The sequence below is a fragment of the Muscardinus avellanarius genome (assembly GCF_963383645.1).
Source record: "Muscardinus avellanarius genome assembly, chromosome: 6".
Lineage (NCBI taxonomy): Eukaryota > Metazoa > Chordata > Mammalia > Rodentia > Gliridae > Muscardinus > Muscardinus avellanarius.
Genome location: NC_137791.1, coordinates 88,688,108 through 88,707,921, shown reverse-complemented (window position 1 = coordinate 88,707,921; position 19,814 = coordinate 88,688,108). Strand labels below are relative to the sequence as shown.

The 19,814-nt window shown below is 34.5% G+C and overlaps 1 protein-coding gene across 32 annotated transcripts in view; it reads left to right on the top strand.

Annotated features, from left to right (window-relative positions):
* The window catches only part of ADGRL3 (adhesion G protein-coupled receptor L3), a gene marked incomplete at both ends in the record, with an annotated part of 570,571 nt that overhangs the window by 362,007 nt on the left and 188,750 nt on the right, over positions 1 to 19,814 (top strand). For 25 of the 32 annotated variants that reach the window (XM_080697690.1, XM_080697686.1, XM_080697681.1 and 22 more), the window contains 3 exons: positions 1,272 to 1,375; positions 7,123 to 7,308; positions 10,179 to 10,217. In XM_080697690.1, coding sequence (XP_080553816.1) covers positions 1,272 to 1,375; positions 7,123 to 7,308; positions 10,179 to 10,217 — 329 coding nt within the window. The remainder of the gene's footprint in view (positions 1 to 1,271; positions 1,376 to 7,122; positions 7,309 to 10,178; positions 10,218 to 19,814) is intronic. The other 7 variants (XM_080697685.1, XM_080697684.1, XM_080697682.1 and 4 more) reach the window with 1 other exon arrangement.

Here is a 19,814-nt window from a genome sequence, read left to right as displayed (position 1 = left end):
GGTTCTGAAGGGAGGTGTGAGGATGAAGAATTTTTAATTCTAACATGGGGGAGCCACCATCCTGTTCCTGGATCAATATTTCCTATGGGTCGACAACTATGCCTGGGTCAATATTCTCTATAGCGCTGACGCTCCTGGCCGACACCTACTTCTGGGTCAATCTCATCTTTATTGCGTCGACGCTTTGATTTTTATTGATTTTTATTGATTTTTATTGAGCCTTAATGGCTCCCCACAGGTAAGCTGCCCTAGGAAGTCATGCTGAAGATGCTTTGTACTTTGCTGCTGCCGCCTCCTCCTCCTCCTCCTCCTCCTCCTCCTCCTCCTCCTCCATCTCCTTTCCCTTTTTCCTTTCTTTTTATCTTTTTTCCTCTCTCTCTCCCTATCTCTTCCTGGTTCCTGTATATTTTGTTACTTCATATTTCATTGAATCCTGAACTCAGCTAAATTACAAATTTAACCTCGTGTATTATAAATAAGTTCAAAAGTGCAATCTGCAGAAGTCACAGGTAAGAATTTGTAGAGAATACCTGTGAGAGCAGTAGTTTTAACGAGGTGTCACATCTTTGGGTCAAATCACAGTCAAGCTGCCCAGGCTCCTGCTGCTCTCTGTAGCTTCCAGAGCAGATCAGCTTACTCCATTGCTGGAATTTTCTCCTCTTGTAACCGACGGTTAGATGTTGGCTGCAGAAAATGAGATTGAGGACTTCTCCATTAGAAGATTATCAGTTCATCTGAACATGTGTAAAATTTGAATAAGACATGGTTAACCTGGACAACCATTGGTGGGAGGGGGGAAGGGAAAACGGGGGTTGGGGGGAGAGGGCACCAAATATAGTTTAAATGTATACTATTTATGTTCAATAAAATAATTGTGAAAAGGAAAAAAAAAGATTATCAGTGACTTACCTCACATTTAATGAACAAGTATCTTTTTTAAGTATCTTTCTTGCCAGTCACTGTAGTTGTCCTCTAGTGGTCAAAGGCTCTTATCCTCAGAAACCATCCTGGCAGGAGCCCATTTCCCACTAACACTTCCACTAGGGAAAATAATACTACATCATTTCCTTCAGGGGACAGCTAAGAAGTAAATAGCTCTTTGCCTATTTTATTCATACGTAATTTAGAATATCTCTAAATTATGATCATTTTATTATTTGCCATTTTAAAGACAGAATTATTCTTTTGTAATAAGCACAGCAAGTCAAGGAATCATTCTAAGAAAACTGGTTTGAGCCTTTGAAACAGATGTATTTCTCTCGTCATTACAGGTGTCTCAACTTACCTTTGCCTTGCTCCTGATGGAATTTGGGATCCCCAAGGACCAGATCTCAGCAACTGTTCTTCTCCTTGGGTCAATCACATCACACAGAAGGTAAATCTTGTGATTTATAAGGAAGGCTTTGCAAATCTACATCCTCTGTTGTTGACGGTAACTGCTGAAAAATCAAGATATTTAAAAATTAATGTGGAAAAACTTCTTCATTTTAACTTAATTTCAGATTTAAAGACAACCTCTGAAATGCAAGTGCAAATCCATGAACTTCCTCTAAGCTGGGCAGATTGCTTATAATAATTTTATTATTAATAAAATTTCTATGGTATTGTGAACTACAGATATAAAAGTCCAAGAGGCATTATAAATCAAGCAACCAAAAGCTTCTAGCACACATACATATGGATTTTTTCCCTGTGGAAATAATGATTATAATAAAAATGTCTACCTTTGAAATCTTAAGCCATTTGATAAATATTCTGTAACCTAATCATTTATCAGTGCTAAAAGTATACACATGTGTGACAGAATCTTGCAGACTCAAATTTGCAGGGCTTATTTGGTTGCAATATGTTGAACATTTTTATTATTAATGCACTGTGGGACTTTGAATTGATTTCATTACAAACAGAGACCAGATGTGCATTTATGCCAAAAGGGCTGTGAGATGAATCCTTATTATAGCAATTTATGTGGATTTATGCACTCCTAAAATGGAGAGTCCTTCTATGGCACATTAGCTATGCGGAGGAATTTCTGAAAGAGATTTTTTTTTCCTGAGAAATATTACAAATGATGGCCCTACTAAAAGCATGTCTGTGCCATTTGCTCTTTTATCTATTTGTTTTTAACCAGGCTTATCGTCAATAATATACTGTATAATAATCCATAAATATCTACCCAGTAGATCATTTAGCAGATGAGCCATAACTATCTATTTACCCTAAATCGTGGAAGAATGGTGGTTATATTGACTCTAGTTGCCCTCTTACATATGCATCTCCATACTTGTTGCTATTCATAATGATGCTTCTCCAATTTCAGCCCTGTTCCTGCCACAGTTTTATGTCCTTTGATTTCATTACAATGAAGCTCAGACCCCAGGGCAAACAACTCTTGCTGGATATATCAGATTAAGAGATCAGTAGCATATCTTTTTACATTAGCAACTTTTTAAAAATACTTCCTAGATACTTAGCCCAGAGGTTAATATAAATTCAATAACAATTCACCTAGAAAGCTGAGTGTTTTCATGATAATTTCTGAATATGGTTAGACGATTTCATTGCAGAAATTACTGGGTGACTTGAACTGATGATACTTAATTCCTTTTTTTCCCCCTCTGCAGCCCTGCTAATCTTAGGACAAAAGAGATAATTCCTCTCAAAAACCAGACAGCTGTTGACTGTTTGATTTATGGATGAAATGTTTTTGTTTTGTAATAAATAACTCCTGTATTTCCAGAACATTTCTCTTTAATCCCAATGATTCTACAAAGATATGTTATGTAGTACTATACATATTTTATTAAATTTTTATTTTATCAAAATTAAAGGAGCTGGCCATGGTGGTGCACCCTTGTAATTCCAGTACTTGGGAGGCTGAGATAGGAGGATCACACAGGTTTGAAGCCAGCCTTAGCTGCTTGGTGAGGCTCTCAGCAACTTTGTGAGACCCTGTTTCCAAATAAAATATAAAAAATAGGGAGCCAGGCGTGGTGGCTCATACTTGTAATCCCAGCATTTGAGAGGCTAAGACAGAAGGATCATGGTTCACGGACAGCCTCAGCTACTTAGTGAGGCCCTTTGCAACTCAGTGAGACTCTGTTTCAAAATAAAGAATAAAAAATATGGCTGGGGATGTAGTTTGGAAGTAGAATGCCCCTGGGTACAATGCCCAGTACCCCCCCCCACCCCCCACACACACACGCAAAGTAGGACTGGGAATATAGCCTGGAGTACCACAAAAAAGAAAAAAATATTAAAGAATGTAGAAAAGTGAGTGTAATTTTTATCAAAACCTTAAATTTATAAGATCTTCAAAAGCTTAACAGAAGAGTTTTGCTTATTCTGAATCAGCTTTTTAGCTTGCCCAGGACCTGCAATGGAACTAATGTCTAAGTTGGTTCAAATAGCAGGTTCACCACCACACTGGTTAAGCTCTGACTAGACTGCGATTGCCTTCCTGTTCCACAAAAGCACCTATGCAGTCTCTCTCCTCCCTGTCTACCCTTCCACCTGCTTGCATTTCTTATGCCTCCAAATATGGATGCTACTCATTGACTGTAAAAGATAGCTGAACAAATTTCTTGACCACAGAATTCAGCAAGCTTGAATATCAGCATTCTTATTTTCCAAGAAAGAAGAATCCATAATGCAGGCTTCAGTGTTATTTGTTCAGAGTTATTATCTTCATAATTTGTCCTTTCAGATTTTCAAAAGCATATAGGAGAAATATGTGCTGAGGGTTGGTTTACAGTGGTTTTGGGCAGCAGCAAGGACAAACTGCAAATGATTGAGCAGGAGCCCAGAGCTAGTAACTGGGAATAATGTTCCCAACCCCAGGCCTGTAGGATACTAGATCAATGGAGTAACCTATGGTAGGAAACAGAGTATCTCCGAGAAGAAACATGATCTCAAAACAAGGTACACTGCCTATGTGACCTCTCAGAAAGTATCTAGGGGAATTGGTACCCTTACCTCATTCTGTACCCTTCCTCTATCCACCCTCCCCCCACCATTGGCTACACCTAATTGGAAGCCAGAGTAGAGGGATGCTATTTATTTATTTATTTATTTATTTATTTATTTATTTATTTATTTATTTATTTATTGTGGTACTGGGGATTGAACCCAGAGACATATTTCCTGTAATTACTTTCCAGGGCATTTGTGAGTTAATGTCCAGTGAAGTCTCTTCAGGTTTCTAAAACAAAAAAACTAATAACTAGGTAGCTTATAAGCAACAGAAATCTATTTTCCATGGTTCTGGAGGCTGGGAAGGCCAAGATTAAGGTGGCAGCAGATTCATTGTCTGATAAGGGCCTCTTTCTGGTCAAGAAGGGGCTAGGCAGCTCCGTGGTGTCTCTTATACAAGGGCATGATGACATTCATTTATTTTCACGAATTAATTAAATCTCTAAAGCCCCAGCTTTTATTATTTTGAGGATCATTCAACCTGTGCATTTTGGGAACAGAGTTTCAGATCATAACAAACTCCTTGACTTTATAGGGTCCTGAGGAATTCCTGGGGACTTTAAAGCTCAGAGCCCTGCATCCTAAAAGATATGTGACATATTATGCTCTTTTCTTAACTTCCTTAAAAATGGCTATAAAATCCGTTGTTTTTTTTTGTTTGTTTGTTTTTTTGTTTTTGTTTTTGTTTTTTTTTTTGGTACTGTGGTTCCTGGAAGCCCTTCTACCTTCGGGGTACACTCCCAGACCTATACCTATTTTATACATTTTTTTGTTTTGGGAAATGGGTCTCTTAAGCCAGCGTGACTGGTTTCAAAATGTGCAGGATCTCTGTACTCTGTCTCCCAAGCCCAAGTGTGCGCCACCACGCCTGGCTAGATGTTCTATTTTACATACTTTTAAAGACTTCATTGAATGTTAAAATCTCACTGGTCTTTTTTCATTTAAGTTTCTGAGCTGAGGGCTGAGGTGTGGCTCAGTAGTAGATGCTTGCCTAGCTTGCTCCAGGGCCTGGGTTGGGTCCCAGGCACTAAAGGTATATATGGTGAACTAAAATTATATGACATCACATTTTAAATAGCTTCCTTATTTGCCTGCAAAGTGAGGTATGCTTTCTACTCCATGACATGGTCCATGGTCCAACTATAATTCAGAAAAGAATTGCTTGAGTTGCCACAGAGTAGTCTTTTGCTTGTCTGTTTTACTTTTTCTACTAAACTGAACCTCCTTTCATTTGTACATAAGTTACTTGTAGATTTGGAGATCATGTGAGATGGTTTCTGCACTCTTTCTTTCTTTCTTTCTTTCTTTCTTTCTTTCTTTCTTTCTTTCTTTCTTTCTTTCTTTCTTTCTTTTTGGTGGTACTGGGGTTCCTGGAAGCCCTTCTACCTCCGGGCTACACTCCCAGACCTATTTTTACATTTTTATTTGGAAACAGGGTCTCCTAAGCCAGCACGCCTGGCTGACTTCGAACCCGCGTGATCCTCCTGTCTCTGCCTCCCTAGCGCAGGGATTACAAGCCTGCGCCACCACGCCCGGCCTGCATTTTCTAAAGAAGAAAGGTGTGGAGATCTAGAAATAATATTGCTATTTTAAAATATAAAATAAGTCAGTTTTTCTCCCTGGAGATTAGGTTGAAACTTGTCTCCTATCTCTTCATGTCCCCATTTTAACTTGCTTAGATCTGGAATGGAACACACTTAAATTGTTAAAATTTACTTCTATCAGATACTAAGCAACTCTGAGTAGGTAGTAACAACCTACTTGACTATATTTTAATTGTGCTTGTGACTCTCTGAGTACTCATTAAGGAAACTTCTTGGTTGTGATCATATGCTCTATATTAAACCACCCTACCAAAAAACCCCAAACAAACAATTTTAAGTAATAGCGCGCGCGCACGCACACACACACACACACACACACACACACACACACACACACATATCAATAGTAATGGGTCTGGTTCAAATTTGGGCAGATATAAAAAAATAACAGTCTCCGGAAAGTAGGAATACATAAAGACAGTCAGTTTTTTATTAAACATTTCTAACTTCATTCTGTAAATATGGTACAATCTTCTTATTTATTTAAAAATGAAAAAGAAGATTACAACTTGGGAAATTATACCTATTTGCATTTTAAAGATATTTCCCATGCCTTTCTTTTAAATTAATATTATTCCTATCTTCTTATGACCCAGTTATCAAATTTGTTAAGTGATCATGGGATATGCGTCTTATTTTTATCTCTTTTAACATTTCTTAAATGTTGACAATTTGATATAATCTTGTAGAATATATTTAGCAAATTAGCATCTAGTTTCAAAAAAGGAGAACACTAAAACCTAAGCAATAATTCAATACTGAATATATGATGAGAAAAATCTCTTATCATATACTGAGTAAGCAGATGAAAATCACTTTGAAAGTAAAGATTTAGGCCGGGCGTGGTGGCGCACGCTTGTAATCCCCACGCTTGGGAGGCGGAGACAGGAGGATCGCGCAGGTTCGAAGCCAGCCGCGCTGGCCTAAGAGACCCTGTTTCAAAAATATAAAATAGGTCTGGGAGCGTAGCCCGGAGGTAGAAGGGCTTCCAGGAACCCCAGTACCACCAAAAAAAAAAAAAAAAAAAAGAAAGTAAAGATTTAATTTGGAATACAATTTTTAATGGAGCTTAGTAGCTGGTAAGCACTCTTTGAGTTTACTTTGTATTCACCAGAACTTAGTACTTACTAATGTTTAGTATTCATTTAGTATCAACTTAGTTCATTCAGCATTACACTAGGTACAAAAGCAAATTTGTTCTTCCCTATGAGAAATTAGAATATGTTAGGAATTTATAACACACACTCATCAGCGTTCTGTTTAGAAACTCACAGATAAAACCACCCAAATAAATAATTGAGGTGAAATTTTTAGAAGTAAGATTCCTCCAGAGAAACTTCCTAAAGACATGAATTTAAAGTCAAGTTTTGAAGAAAAAAATGAATTAGCAGGAAAAAATTGGGGAGTGCAATTAGTTGAAGATGGAATATAATAATTATTTATTGCCCCTAAGATTCAAACTTAAATGCATAAAAACAATTATCCAAAGAGTATAGAAGTATTTTTGAAATAGCGTTTTCCTTTTTATTCTGTTTCAAAATTGTAGTTGAAATCTGGGGAGACAGCTGCCAACATTGCTAGAGAACTGGCTGAACAGACCAGAAACCATCTGAATGCTGGGGACATCACCTACTCAGTCCGTGCCATGGATCAGCTGGTAGGCCTCCTAGACGTCCAGCTCAGGAACTTGACGCCTGGTGGAAAAGACAGTGCTGCACGCAGTTTGAATAAGGTAAAGCCCTGCCTTGTACATATCTTTAAAGTTGTAGTCAGATGTATGAGACTTCTCTCTTAATTATTCTTCACTTTGTAGCATCAGATCATTCTAAAGAAAATTCAACGTTACATTTAAATGACTTTATTATCTGGTACATAATAGCCATCGTTAAAAATGATAATCTCTTTATAAGAGATTTTGAATTTACTATTCTGTTTTTCATAGTAATAACTCTGTTTTGTGTGCTAAGTTCTGATAAGATTCATGTGAATGAACGTTATTTAGTTTCTTTCCTTCAGTTTTCTATTAAAATAATTGATAGTGAAATAAGTGCCTAATCAATAAGAAATTTATAAAAATGGCAGAGAGAATATCAATATAGGTGTTTTAAAGTGAAATAATTTAACCTAATTAGTTTTATTAATTTTAAAACATAGGCCTAATAATGATTTTAATTTTTGCTTCACTTTGATTTTTAATAATTCATACGTTGCAATACTGCCACTGAAATTTTTAGTTTAAGTATATTCAGCAAATATGAATTATAAATAGTAAAAAATTATTTTTAGAGAAAATACTATGAATTTTGCCAATATTTATATAAGTAAGCCACTTTATATGAAATACAAAATATTTATGAGGAATATAATTTATTTATATAACAAAATATCACATGGTAAATGAACCTTATGGTGAAAAAAATTTAGAATTGCTACCATCCAATGGCAGTGTTTCCTGAATGGCCCTTGTGTAGTAGAAATTCCGGTGATTGAAATTGAATTTTAGGGCCTTGAATATTATGATAGCCTTTCTATTTAAAAAAGTAACACTTGACAGTAAAAGACTAATGTTCCTGTATGGAATTCACTAAAAGGATTTTTCCCTTTAGATTGAAAAATGGCTTTGCAAAGTTGTCTTTTAATGCATTTCAGTTCTTGGATGTCTTACTGGGATAAAAATCTCACTCATCAAAGTGAAAGAAAATTTTTAAAATAATGATTGTTCAGTACAGAAAACCCAGATATTTTATTTGACAAATAGTTTTTTCCTGCAATTTCATCTTCAGAAAACAGGTGCAATTTTATCTATCAGGTATAAATTATTGAAGTTTTTTTTTCATAAAGTTGTGGGAAATTTTTTAACTGATGTATGTCCTGATATACTCACAACCAGGCCCCTGATAGAATAATCCACAGCTGCCTGTATAATCTGAGCATGCTGTGACTTAATATGTTGCTACCCAGTCTAACTGATGCTATTAATAAATATTGCTGCCAGCTATTATTATCATAACTGCTGGAAGTAGTGATTTCTATTAATGTTACATATCCATAACGTGACTTGTTATAGTGATACTTTGTCTCTTTATTTAAAAATGGTGTTGATGTTTGAGGATATCAGGTAAAGCTGGCAATTAATGTCACATTCTAACTGGCTACAGCTAATCAACTTGCCTACTCTGAATATCAAATAACTACATAATGGGCAATTTTCCATTCGTGAGGCTTTTTAATGCTCTATTTTGTTTTCCATTTGGCTCTTTTCAATTGTTTATGTAATGAGGTTTGTCATATGTTAATTTGCATGGAGGGGTAAGGAGTCGGGAGGGCAGAGGTTATTCATGTGCTTGCTGGCCTGCTCTCATTTCCTGTGGTTCCCACTTTCCCTGGAAGCAGTTATAACCCATCAGATTTGCAAAGTCAACTCTGTACAAATCAATTGAGCTCCACATTGAAATTCTGGAGAGTTTAGATTCCTGCAAAACCAAGATCCGAGTCAGTGATCCAGATGACAGCACTGGCAATTTACTTGCACTCATTCCTCAGTTCTTTAGGGGAATAACTGTTCCTTGCTCATTGAAGAATGCATGAATTAGAGCTAGGGGGACATTATCTACCTAAAAGGGATCAGAGTAACTACTTCTTAAAACTACATCAAATTATTTTTCAACAATAAAGGCTACTAAAGGAAAACAAACAAATACAAACAGTAGGGAAGAGGAGGGAAATTCACAATCTAATTTACAAAAATTTTGGTCACTTATTTAAATAGGGTAAATAATATTTGATTGTTCATTTTAGCACCAGAAAAAAATGCTTGGGATTTAATATGAGTTGCTGTCAACCTTTCACCCAGAAAAAAAAAAAAATGCTTTATTCTGATTTTAAACAATCAATAGGCTTCTTATCTCCCCAAAGTTTCTAACATGTGTGTTTTTTTTGGGGGGGTCAAAATTGTCTTAGGAAATTCTTAAAGAATAAATAAGTGAGAAGTCTGGGGCTAAATCACACTATTTTTTATCAGAAGTTATTTATCTCTTGGTATTTGTCCCTTAGGACAATTTGTCCCTTAGGCTTTTCTGTTTCCAAATAAACAGAATTTTTGTATGTATAAGTGAGAAAATTTAACATATGGTACACAATCACCATCTATACTGTCTGAAAAATCACAAATAATCTACTATCATTAAAAAAGTGTTCCAAACTTTTGAAATAATTTACTTAACTTCTTATGTCTTCATTTGTGACCCATAGATTAATAACTGACATGAAATGGAGAATTTCAAATGAATGCAGTGTCATTACATTTACTAATTTCTACTAAACATAGTCAAAGGTTTCTTTCTCCCATTAACAGCTTTATACCATCCCATTTTTACTCGGATTATTCTGAAAGGGTATTGGCAACTATATTTCAAGCCATTTGGTTATATTTTGCTGCTGCTTAGCTTTCATTTTCTTCCAGAAAGTAGTGAATGACAACAACAAAAATAAGGTTCTTTTGTGTGTAGAGGTGTTCTTTGATTTTTTTTCTTTTTTTGTTTTCTTCTGTCACTAACTTGTTTTTTCTATTCTGTGTTTAATCTGCTGTCTTTATGGATTCAGCTTCAGAAAAGAGAGCGCTCTTGCAGAGCCTATGTCCAGGTACTTTCTGCGTTTTTCTAAATGTGCTAAGTTGTTGAATTGTCTCTGTTGGTAATGGCATGTACAGTCATCTGATAGAAAAATGATAATGTACCATACTGAACTAAGGGACTTGCAAGGAGGGTTTGAAGGCTGGGAATGGAAAGACATAAGAAAAAGAAACTTGACTGAGAAAAAAAACTTGGCAGTGCAAATGTCTGTCCAACAAGAGAAATGCAAGCTAAGGAGGAGGTGTAAGCTGAGGTGTGAACATTTTTATGGAAAGGTGAGTAGGGCAGAATATAGCACATTATAATTTTTTCATAGAGGTAGGTATGAAACATTTTATTTATACATTGATGTCCTCAAAAACCAACTTGAAGGTGATAAGATTAGTAGTATATAATTAAACCTCAATTTATTCACAGTTGAATATAATATAGGGGCATAGAGTTTGTTTAAAAAAAACTCTTGAGAGAATACGTTGGTGTAAATACTAATTTTTGTTTCAATTATATTTTTCCAATGAGCTGAATATTCTATATACTATCTTCCTACAAAGCATACTACTTGGGATTTATAATTAGGATTTATTTAGCATAAATCTGAGCATAAAGAGAAAGATGGCCTTGGGGGAAAGCTAGTAAGGTTGTGAGATTCACAGTACAATGAATAAATATTTTAATGGATGGAGATAGTTCTCTGTGTGCTATTCATAGTCATTTGCTTAATTCTGGTTGGAAAATTCCTTTTCTTCCAACTGCCCTATTTTTAACACTAATACATGAAATTATTTATTTTCTCAAAAATACTAGTGAATAAAATTAATGTACTTCCTTCCCTAAGATTTTACCATTTAGTGCACAATGGTGATTAATAAACATTAATATTAATATGGCAGATTGGTTAAAATGCTATTGAGTGGATTCAACTTTCTTTAGTTCTACTTTCCTTCTGGGAATGAATACTAAGCCCTGGTATTGGATTTGGTGTTTTCCAAATCTCCTCAGCAACACAAGAAACCATTTCAATTCCCCCTGTTAATTTGTAGGTGGCCAAACTTGTCTGGCCTGCTTTTGATTACATAAGGGAATAAAAGATTTGTTTTTCCCTCACCCACCACTAGTCGCATGGCTAAGGTCTCTGCAACAAAAGACGGTTACCAGGAGAAAACTATACGCCTTGATGAGTTGTGTTTGTGACACCAGAGCCTTTGGAAATGATGACCCAAAGAAGCAGGAGACTTTGGTGATTTATGCTTGGATTTGAGGAAGAATGGACAGTCTGGAGAGTCTGCTTGGATGAAGGGATAATAAGCTGAGGAAAATTTAGCAAGGCTTGTTGGTACAGATTCTTCTTGGCATCTGTCCTTGGCTCTTTGATAGATAAAGGGAGGGGACTGCTCCAATGAAGATATGAACGGCTTCAGAGGAAGGTCAGAAAATTCTTTTACTTTTATGAGTTGTTTCAGGAAAGAAGGGCAGGGGGAAGGTTCGAGTAATCTTTCTGCTTCTGCTGGTTTTTTGAATGCCACAGTGGCATATTTTGGGTGGCATATCCTTAACCCTATAAATCCTTACTACTTTTGCTCTCAGGATTTTTTCTTTTAACAGAGTATGCAATTAAAAACAAACAATGTAAAAACTCCTATTTTTTTCTTGTGAGTTTTATTCTGAATTTGAAATCATTAGAATAATAAGGGAATTTTGTGAGGGAAGTTATTTTTTTTAAAAAATGAGCATTGAACAGAGATTAGGAAGATAAGCTTTAACTTGTACTTTATAAAGTAACTGATGTTTATGCATAAGCAACTGTTAAGGTCTAGAAAAATATTATATATATATATATACATATATATATACATGTATATTCATATTATATGCATTAGGTACAGAAATTATTGTTCAGTAATGAAAACTGAGGATCATTTTTAAGCAATATTAGGATTTTTTATTATAATCTATGCTATTAATTTAATAAGGCCTTTGGGATAATTAACCTTTTGGTATTTAAATCTGTGAAATGTATGGTCATTCAAACATGAATCTCTGATGGAAAATTAACAGCACAGTTTATTCAATGGCTGATTTCCTGGTGTTATAATTGACTGTGAATAAATATTTCAGCAATTGACTAAATATCTGATAAGACTACATACAAACAGAATATTGGTGAAGCAGAAATGGTCTACTCAGTAATACAGTACACTACTTCTGCCCATTGCTACTCCATTAAATTCCACAATAAAAATGCTCTACTCATTAGTCTACTTGAATCATATAGATTAATTTTATTTTTTCTCGTTTCCAAATTCAGAGCACCTCTAGAGCTATTTATGAAACAACCCTGAGGTACACATGAAAGGCTTTAGGTACTATTTTTTTGGTATGATGATTGTTTAGCCATCATAAAGTTCTTAATAAAATGATCTTTCCAAATATATAATCAATGATTATTCTAGGGCTGACTTTGACCGTCTAAATCCATTTTTATTTCAATTATTTAGAAGTTCTGTGTCTATTTTATAAACTATTTAGACCTATCTTTTACATTTCCTTCCTTCATGCTTTTATTTATTTTACAAAGTCACAGTGAAATCTGAGATGCTGACTCTCAACTATGATAACTGATCTGTAGGTGAACAGCTGAAAGGCTGTTGGTACAATTTTTAAAATAATATGGAATCAGCCGGGCGTGGTGGCACACGCTTGTAATCCCTGTGCTTTGGAGGCAGAGACAGGAGGATCACGCAGTTTCGAAGCCAGCGAAACGGGCTTAAGAGACTCTGTTTCCAAATAAAAATATAAAAAAAAATAGGTCTGGGAGTGTAGCCTGGAGGTAGTAGGGCTTCCAGGAACCCAGTACCACCAAAAAAAAAAAAAAAAAAAAAAAAAAAAAAAAATTATGGAATCTCCTAAAAGACATCATATTTCCAATCAAAGAGTTCAACAACTCCCCCCAAAATGAGTCTAATATTCTTTATATTTCTTTAGTTGTAATTTATATTACACTAAAATCCTTATTGTCTATTGAAAGATATTGATATGTGTGATAGTAAAATATACCATTACTGTATCTTGAACATAATAATTTTATTTAAAGAGTTTTAAGCTTTATGCCCAAGAAAACAGGGCTGTGTCACACATGTGTATTAAATAGCTACTATGTAATATTCCAGAAGAAATCTTAGAAATGATGATTAGGTGGCTGAGACTGGAGATACAACTGGTCCCAGGCCACACTACTGATGATGCTGTAGTTGCCTTTCTCCCAATATGTTTGCCTGGCTTCTTCAAGACCATGATTAAGAACAACAGTGATTTTGTTTTTCAGAATAAAAACATCTTCTAGAAACTAATTATTTGGCCATTATTGTGCAAAGCACCAAACACACATTCTTATTTAAAATTTATAACAGCCTCCTGATATGATTATTGCGATTCTAATTTACAGGACTTGCATTTTTTACTTCTGTAAGTTAAAAAAAGGTAACATACCTTTCATAAAGTCACAAAATAATTGAAAGGCCCTTAATTTAGAGCTAGCTCATTTTGATTTGGAAACTTTTCTCCCAACCCCTGTGATACTGTTATAGCAGGGTTGGCCAAATTATTTGATAGTAGGAGACAGAATATATCATTTGTTTTATACTTATTGATTATTTTTTGTACTGTATTTCAGGTATGGAAGAAAGTGAGGCAATTCTTTGTTTTTCATGACTAAGTTCCAATGGCTATGTGATAATTATTTTGTGCTGTGACACTGAGATCATACACAAACATGATTTTGTTTTGAGATACTTTTATTGACAGAGGAGACTCTGATTAAAAATTATCATCTTGAAAGAAGGAAAAGAAAAAAATTAAAGAAGGAAATAAAATCTGGACTGTTTTCCAAAGTGACAGCACCAGTTTAGATTTCTGGTAACCGTATATGAGCATTCCAGTTTTTACACATCTTCAACAACACTTGTTTTCTGCCTTTTTCATGACAGCCATGCCAGTACATATGAATTGAAAAAGTGTTGACTCTGGCCATGGGTTGCAAGCAGGGGAAGGCTGGTGAATGTAATCCATGAGCCAGTAAAAACTATATGGTTCTAAAGAAATGCTGTGGTTCTAATGAAAATCTGGGAGTAGAGTATAATTTCAGACAGCTTAAGAACAACTGCCTCATGTTCTATACATGTAACCAGGACTTTGCCCGCTTTTAATTTCAAATTATCATTCTTCATAATTTATATTTAAATTATTTAAATTATTTTATCATTCTTTAAATAGTATTAATGTTGTTCAGCAGAAACTATTAAGAAATACCGATGCCTATTTCTTACTGTTTCAAAAGTAGAGCATTTTCCTAGTTAAGAAATATATTTTCATTTTTATCAGAATGTTTACTTTTCTTTTGGTCTCAGAAATCTCAAAGGAGGAGTATACTCCCTGAAGAGTCAACTTTACTTGATGGGAAATATAAGTAAATTTAGGTACTTATGTGAATATTTTCAGTCTTTTTTTCAACATTTTATTACCTACATAAGGATTGAAAACTGATCAAAAATTAAAAAGAAGTAAATAGATGGAAATTTAAAAGATAAAAGACATGAACCTGGCTTTGTTTATTTTTTAAAGATAGGTAGTTTGTGTTCTTTTTTAAAAAAACTTGCAAAGTATTCAAAATAAGGCCTCATATTTCAATTCAGAACTGTAATTTAGTCATATTTTATTTGTATTATTTGTTTGTTTTTCTTTAATAATCTACTATAAATCTATACCCTAGGTATTAACATTACAAAACCAATCTCTATCTTTTGGAAAAAAAACACATCGCATGATAATTAACAACAAAAATATTCAAGAATGACTCCTTGAGCATGTATCCAATAATCTTACAGCAATGGAAATATAGCAGAGCATATAACAGCCAGAAATCCCTGTTCTCTTTCCTAGGGTGAAATTCTAGTGGCAGAATATGACAGTATGCTAAATATGTAAAATATATGGTATGTCATTTATTTATAGATGATGATGAATGTTGAGCAAAAATAAGTAAGCAAGAAGTGGACTGCTGAGGCAGTATTTGAATAAAACTCTGAAGGAAAGACCCAGTGGTGGGAATATGCCTCTTGGCAATGAAGGAAGCCAGGGCAACTGGAGCAGAGTGACAGAAGGAGGGATGATAGGAAAGGATTCTACTGTGTGGCAAGGGCTCAAACTCCAAAAGACCATAGAAAGGATTTCAGCTTTTATCCCAGCATACCCAGTTAACCATTGCAGGTTTCTGAGCAAAAGGATAACATGATCTCTAATATGTTTTAAAAGTAAAGTATATCCTCCTTTCATCCTGGAAAAAGGAAATACTGAGGCAGGGTTACCAACAGGGCCATGACAGTCACTTAGATTAGCATATTTGTCCTGAATGCTGAGAGTGCAATTCAGATTTTTTTTTTTTTTTTAAGAGTAAAACAAAGAAGATTTGGTAAGAAGTGAAAGGTGAGGTTTCAGAGAGGAATTGAAATGACAGAAAGCTTTTGCCTGAGCAACTGGGAGGATGAGGTTGCTATTTACTGAGATGGTCAATAAACAGTGACCAATTTGCGATGGAAAAGAAAAGAACTTCACTAGAGGAACATATTAAGTTTGAGATTTGTTAGATGGGCAAAAAAAAAAATCAATTAAATATGAAGTTAAATACAGAAGCTAAGAGGTCAGTTGAGATGATAACCTAGAAAAAACTGATGAGTATTAAGATTAGAGTGATATTTAAAGTCACTGTGCTATATGAATTCATCCAGGGAATGAATGTAGAGAAAAGAATACAGGTGGGAACACCATAAAACCTTGATATTAAGAGGTCAGAGAGAAGAAGAGAAGCCAACAGGAGAGACTAGAGAGCAGCCTTAGAGAATGTGGAGGATCAGATAACCTAATATCCTGGAGTCACCTGAACTTCTTATTAAAAAAAAAAAATACTAAGGGCTGCTTATTCTGTTTTTAAATGCTGAGACAGCCTTTTAAAGGTAACAGCAATGCCAACTGTTGACTAATATTAAAAAATGTCCAAACCTAGATATCTGTAGTATTTTATGTAATACCAAATATTTTTTGCCCATCTTTTAGTTTTTTTTTTTTTGTGTGTGTGTGCCATTAAAGCAGACTTTCTGTGAACCAGAGTTGCTGCTTGCACCTTTGACAACGTGCAAATTGAATTATGCCAGTTTTACTTGTGTCCCTTTGGTGCACAAGACAAGAAGGATCCTAAGCTCCGTTTATACTGCTAGAAAGAAATTAATGAGTATTTTCAAGTTCCTTGTTTGGTCACTTAATTGGCTATGTGACAAAGAGCTCCGTGGTGCATGTCAAACAACTTTCGTAGTCCTCTAATGATTTGTGCTTTGCTTGACTTGTGATACTATTCTGTGTGGCCTGTCAGACTGGATATCCTTGTTAAAGCAGCTAGAATAAATTGGCTAGCAGTGTGCATACAATGTAGTATATTAACTACAGCAATAGGGAGTACTTTTAGCAGCTCTTTCAAGAGATTTCGATGTTTGCCCATAAGCATCAAAGCCAACCCAAACTTTCATTTAATATAATTAAAAGGACATCTGAAAGTAGTTTGAATCACAGCAGGTTCTCGTGGTTTGGTAACCCTTTGTTAAAACCCTGTGAACTTAATATATTTCACAGCTTGATAAATCTGCACTTGATTTGTGTCAGTAAGAGAGAAAATATAAATCTGCACTCTGCATGCTTCTGGGGCCCTGAACCTATTGTTAAAAGACATTGGGATCAAAGAAAGTAACTTCCATCTACAAAAGCTGAGTCGTTTCTTTAGATAAAGAATGACTATAAGAATTCTTTCCTGTAAGTTGTAGTCATTAACTGCTGCTACAAAGCAATTGATTCAGAAGACAATAAAACTGTATGACATAGAAGCAGAGTAAAATCATATAAATATTATTAAAAGACTGAAGAGGTCAATTCATAAATCTAAAAAACCTCCAAAGGACAGTGATAGGTGTTGGATGGTGGAGATTCTGCTTTGACGTGGAAAAAACATCATCCTGGGAATCTCTGAGAATTCCTCTTGCGATTGTGCCAAGTCAGGCAGAGATGGATACTTTGCAAAGTCGTTTCTGCCTTTTCCATTTTGAACAACTCCTATAAATAAACAAATGATCCAGATGCTGTCTGTATAGACATGGTTTACAAATGCTGCAGAAAACCATTCTAAAGACGATGAGGTAAAAGCACTGTTCTAGTTATAAATACAATTATTTTCATCTACAACAAATACATTTTTCCTTTTCTTTCATCCACTTGTATTATTTTTTCTCATTTAATTTCCAGATCAAAGCCCAACATGACTTAATTATAAAACTTTATTTAAAGTCCATTCTATGCACCATTGCTTTTGAACATAGTTTACCTTTAGAAAAGTTTTAAATACATATAACTAGATATTATTTCTGTGTAAATGCAAGACAATGTGTATCAATTTTCCTTGCTGTTTATTTAATAGCTTTATGATCACATAGCTAACCAGAAGGAAAAGCATTACAGATTTAAGATCCTACTTTCTAAAACTATCATTAGCTTTTCTGGTACAGGTCAGAAAAGAAATGGAAGTTTTAGAGTGTAATTTGCAATAAAGTAGTTGTGTGATGGTTTGGAACCAAACAAATGATATTTTTAAGACTACTTGCAATAGAGTTAAAATTTGTATGTTTTCCTTTATCTACTATATGAATTTTATACAGACAGCAGTAACAGAAAAATAACTTGGTTACTCAAACAAGACAGACCTTGTTGTCACACACTTAACAAAATGAAGATGAGGTGGACTGAAAATAGCTTGAAAACTCCGTGCAAACCTCAGAGTCAGTGAGGATATACTTTTTAATTTTTGGTACTGGGTATAGATCAATCTCAAGGGCTCTACTACTGAGCTACATTCCTAGCCCTTTTTCCTCCCTCCCTCCCTTCTTTCCTTTATTTATTTATTTATTTATTTATTTATTTATTTTTAGTTTCCTTTTTTTATTGGTGCAATGTATTCATACATCATAGTGGTATAAAGAAAATACTTTTGTAGACATACATGCACATCTCGCCCAGTTAGCCCCTACCACGATCCCCACCCCATTCCCTCCCCATCCCTCCTTCCCACGCTTGGCTTACTGGTTGACATCTAGTATTATAGCAATTTATACAATATTAACATTGATAATCTCACATAACAGTTTCATTTGTCTGGTACCAAACTTTTGATGATTTAAAGATAACATTTCAATATTTCTTTTTGCTTTCTTTCTTACCAGAGAATATTTTTTTCTTTTTTTTTTTTTAGGTGAAACTATCATACATTTATCTATTTATTTTTCAGAAAAAATCTATCCTGATATGGAATATGGACTCTAGATACCCAAAACAGTCTCAAAGAAGAACAAAGCTAGAAGATGTATATTTTCTGATTTCAAACCATATAAAGCTACAATAATTGAAACAGTGTAGTACTGTTCTAAAGGCAGATATATAAACCGTTGGAGCTAAATAAAAGCCTAGAGATAAATTCTTCCATACATTGTCAAGTTATTTTTGACAAGGTTTCCATGAACTTTTGGTGGAGGAAATACTAGTCTTTTAACTAAATATTGTTGAAAAATAATAATAAATGAAAAAGAATAAAATTGGACCCTTACCTAACACATATACATTCAGATTAATCTTCAAACAGGAAGAGGGAAAAGGACCAGTAGCTAAAGTATTTGTCCCTTTTAATGCTTCCCAGGAGCCTCAACCAAAAAAATTCCCATTATATCTTAAAAGCTACCTTCTTTGAATAGCATAGTAATATATTAATAGACAAGTCTATGGAGCTGGGCATAGTATCCAATGACTCTGTGTCTAATTTAAAAAACTGGGGGAAAAAGTAATATTGGGCAACTAGAATTCTCAAAAGAACTGAAGTATTCTCTCTGCTTATTTAATGATATGTAGTAAAAGCAAGTTTGAGTATAATAATCTACCATAGTCTCATGGTAATAGTAGAGTTACTTCTGAGTCCTAAATACAGATTAAAATGTTCTTTAGATTGTTTTGTCAGAGTCTGAAGTTAATCATTTTGTGAATGTTTTTTCTTGTTATTCCAAAGTATTCTCAAACTGTAGTTTTTTATTGTAAGTAATTTTTGCATAGTTGATAAGGTACGTGGCTTAAAATTCAAAAGCTAGAATAATAAATATGTCTTCCTCCCTATCAGCAGTTTTATTTAAAACCAGAAAAATACATTTACCTTTAAAAAATAATAAATATACATAGTTTAATAAAAGTATAGATAATTTCCTTCTTTCGCTCAGTCTATATGTGTTGAGCTGCTACTTTCAGGTACAGTTTACACCATAAAGATAGAAAAGATTTTTCCCTTGTACAGCTCACACCCTAGTTCAGCAGGATGACATTTGGGGAAAAAATAAAACAGTCATTTAATCAGCCAATCAAAGTTATAAAATAAGATGACACCAAAATTACTATGTAAAGATTTAAAAAAGAGTCACACCATTGAAAGTGACCATTACTCAAAATGGTGGTATGGAGCAGCAAGACTTTTTAAGAAACT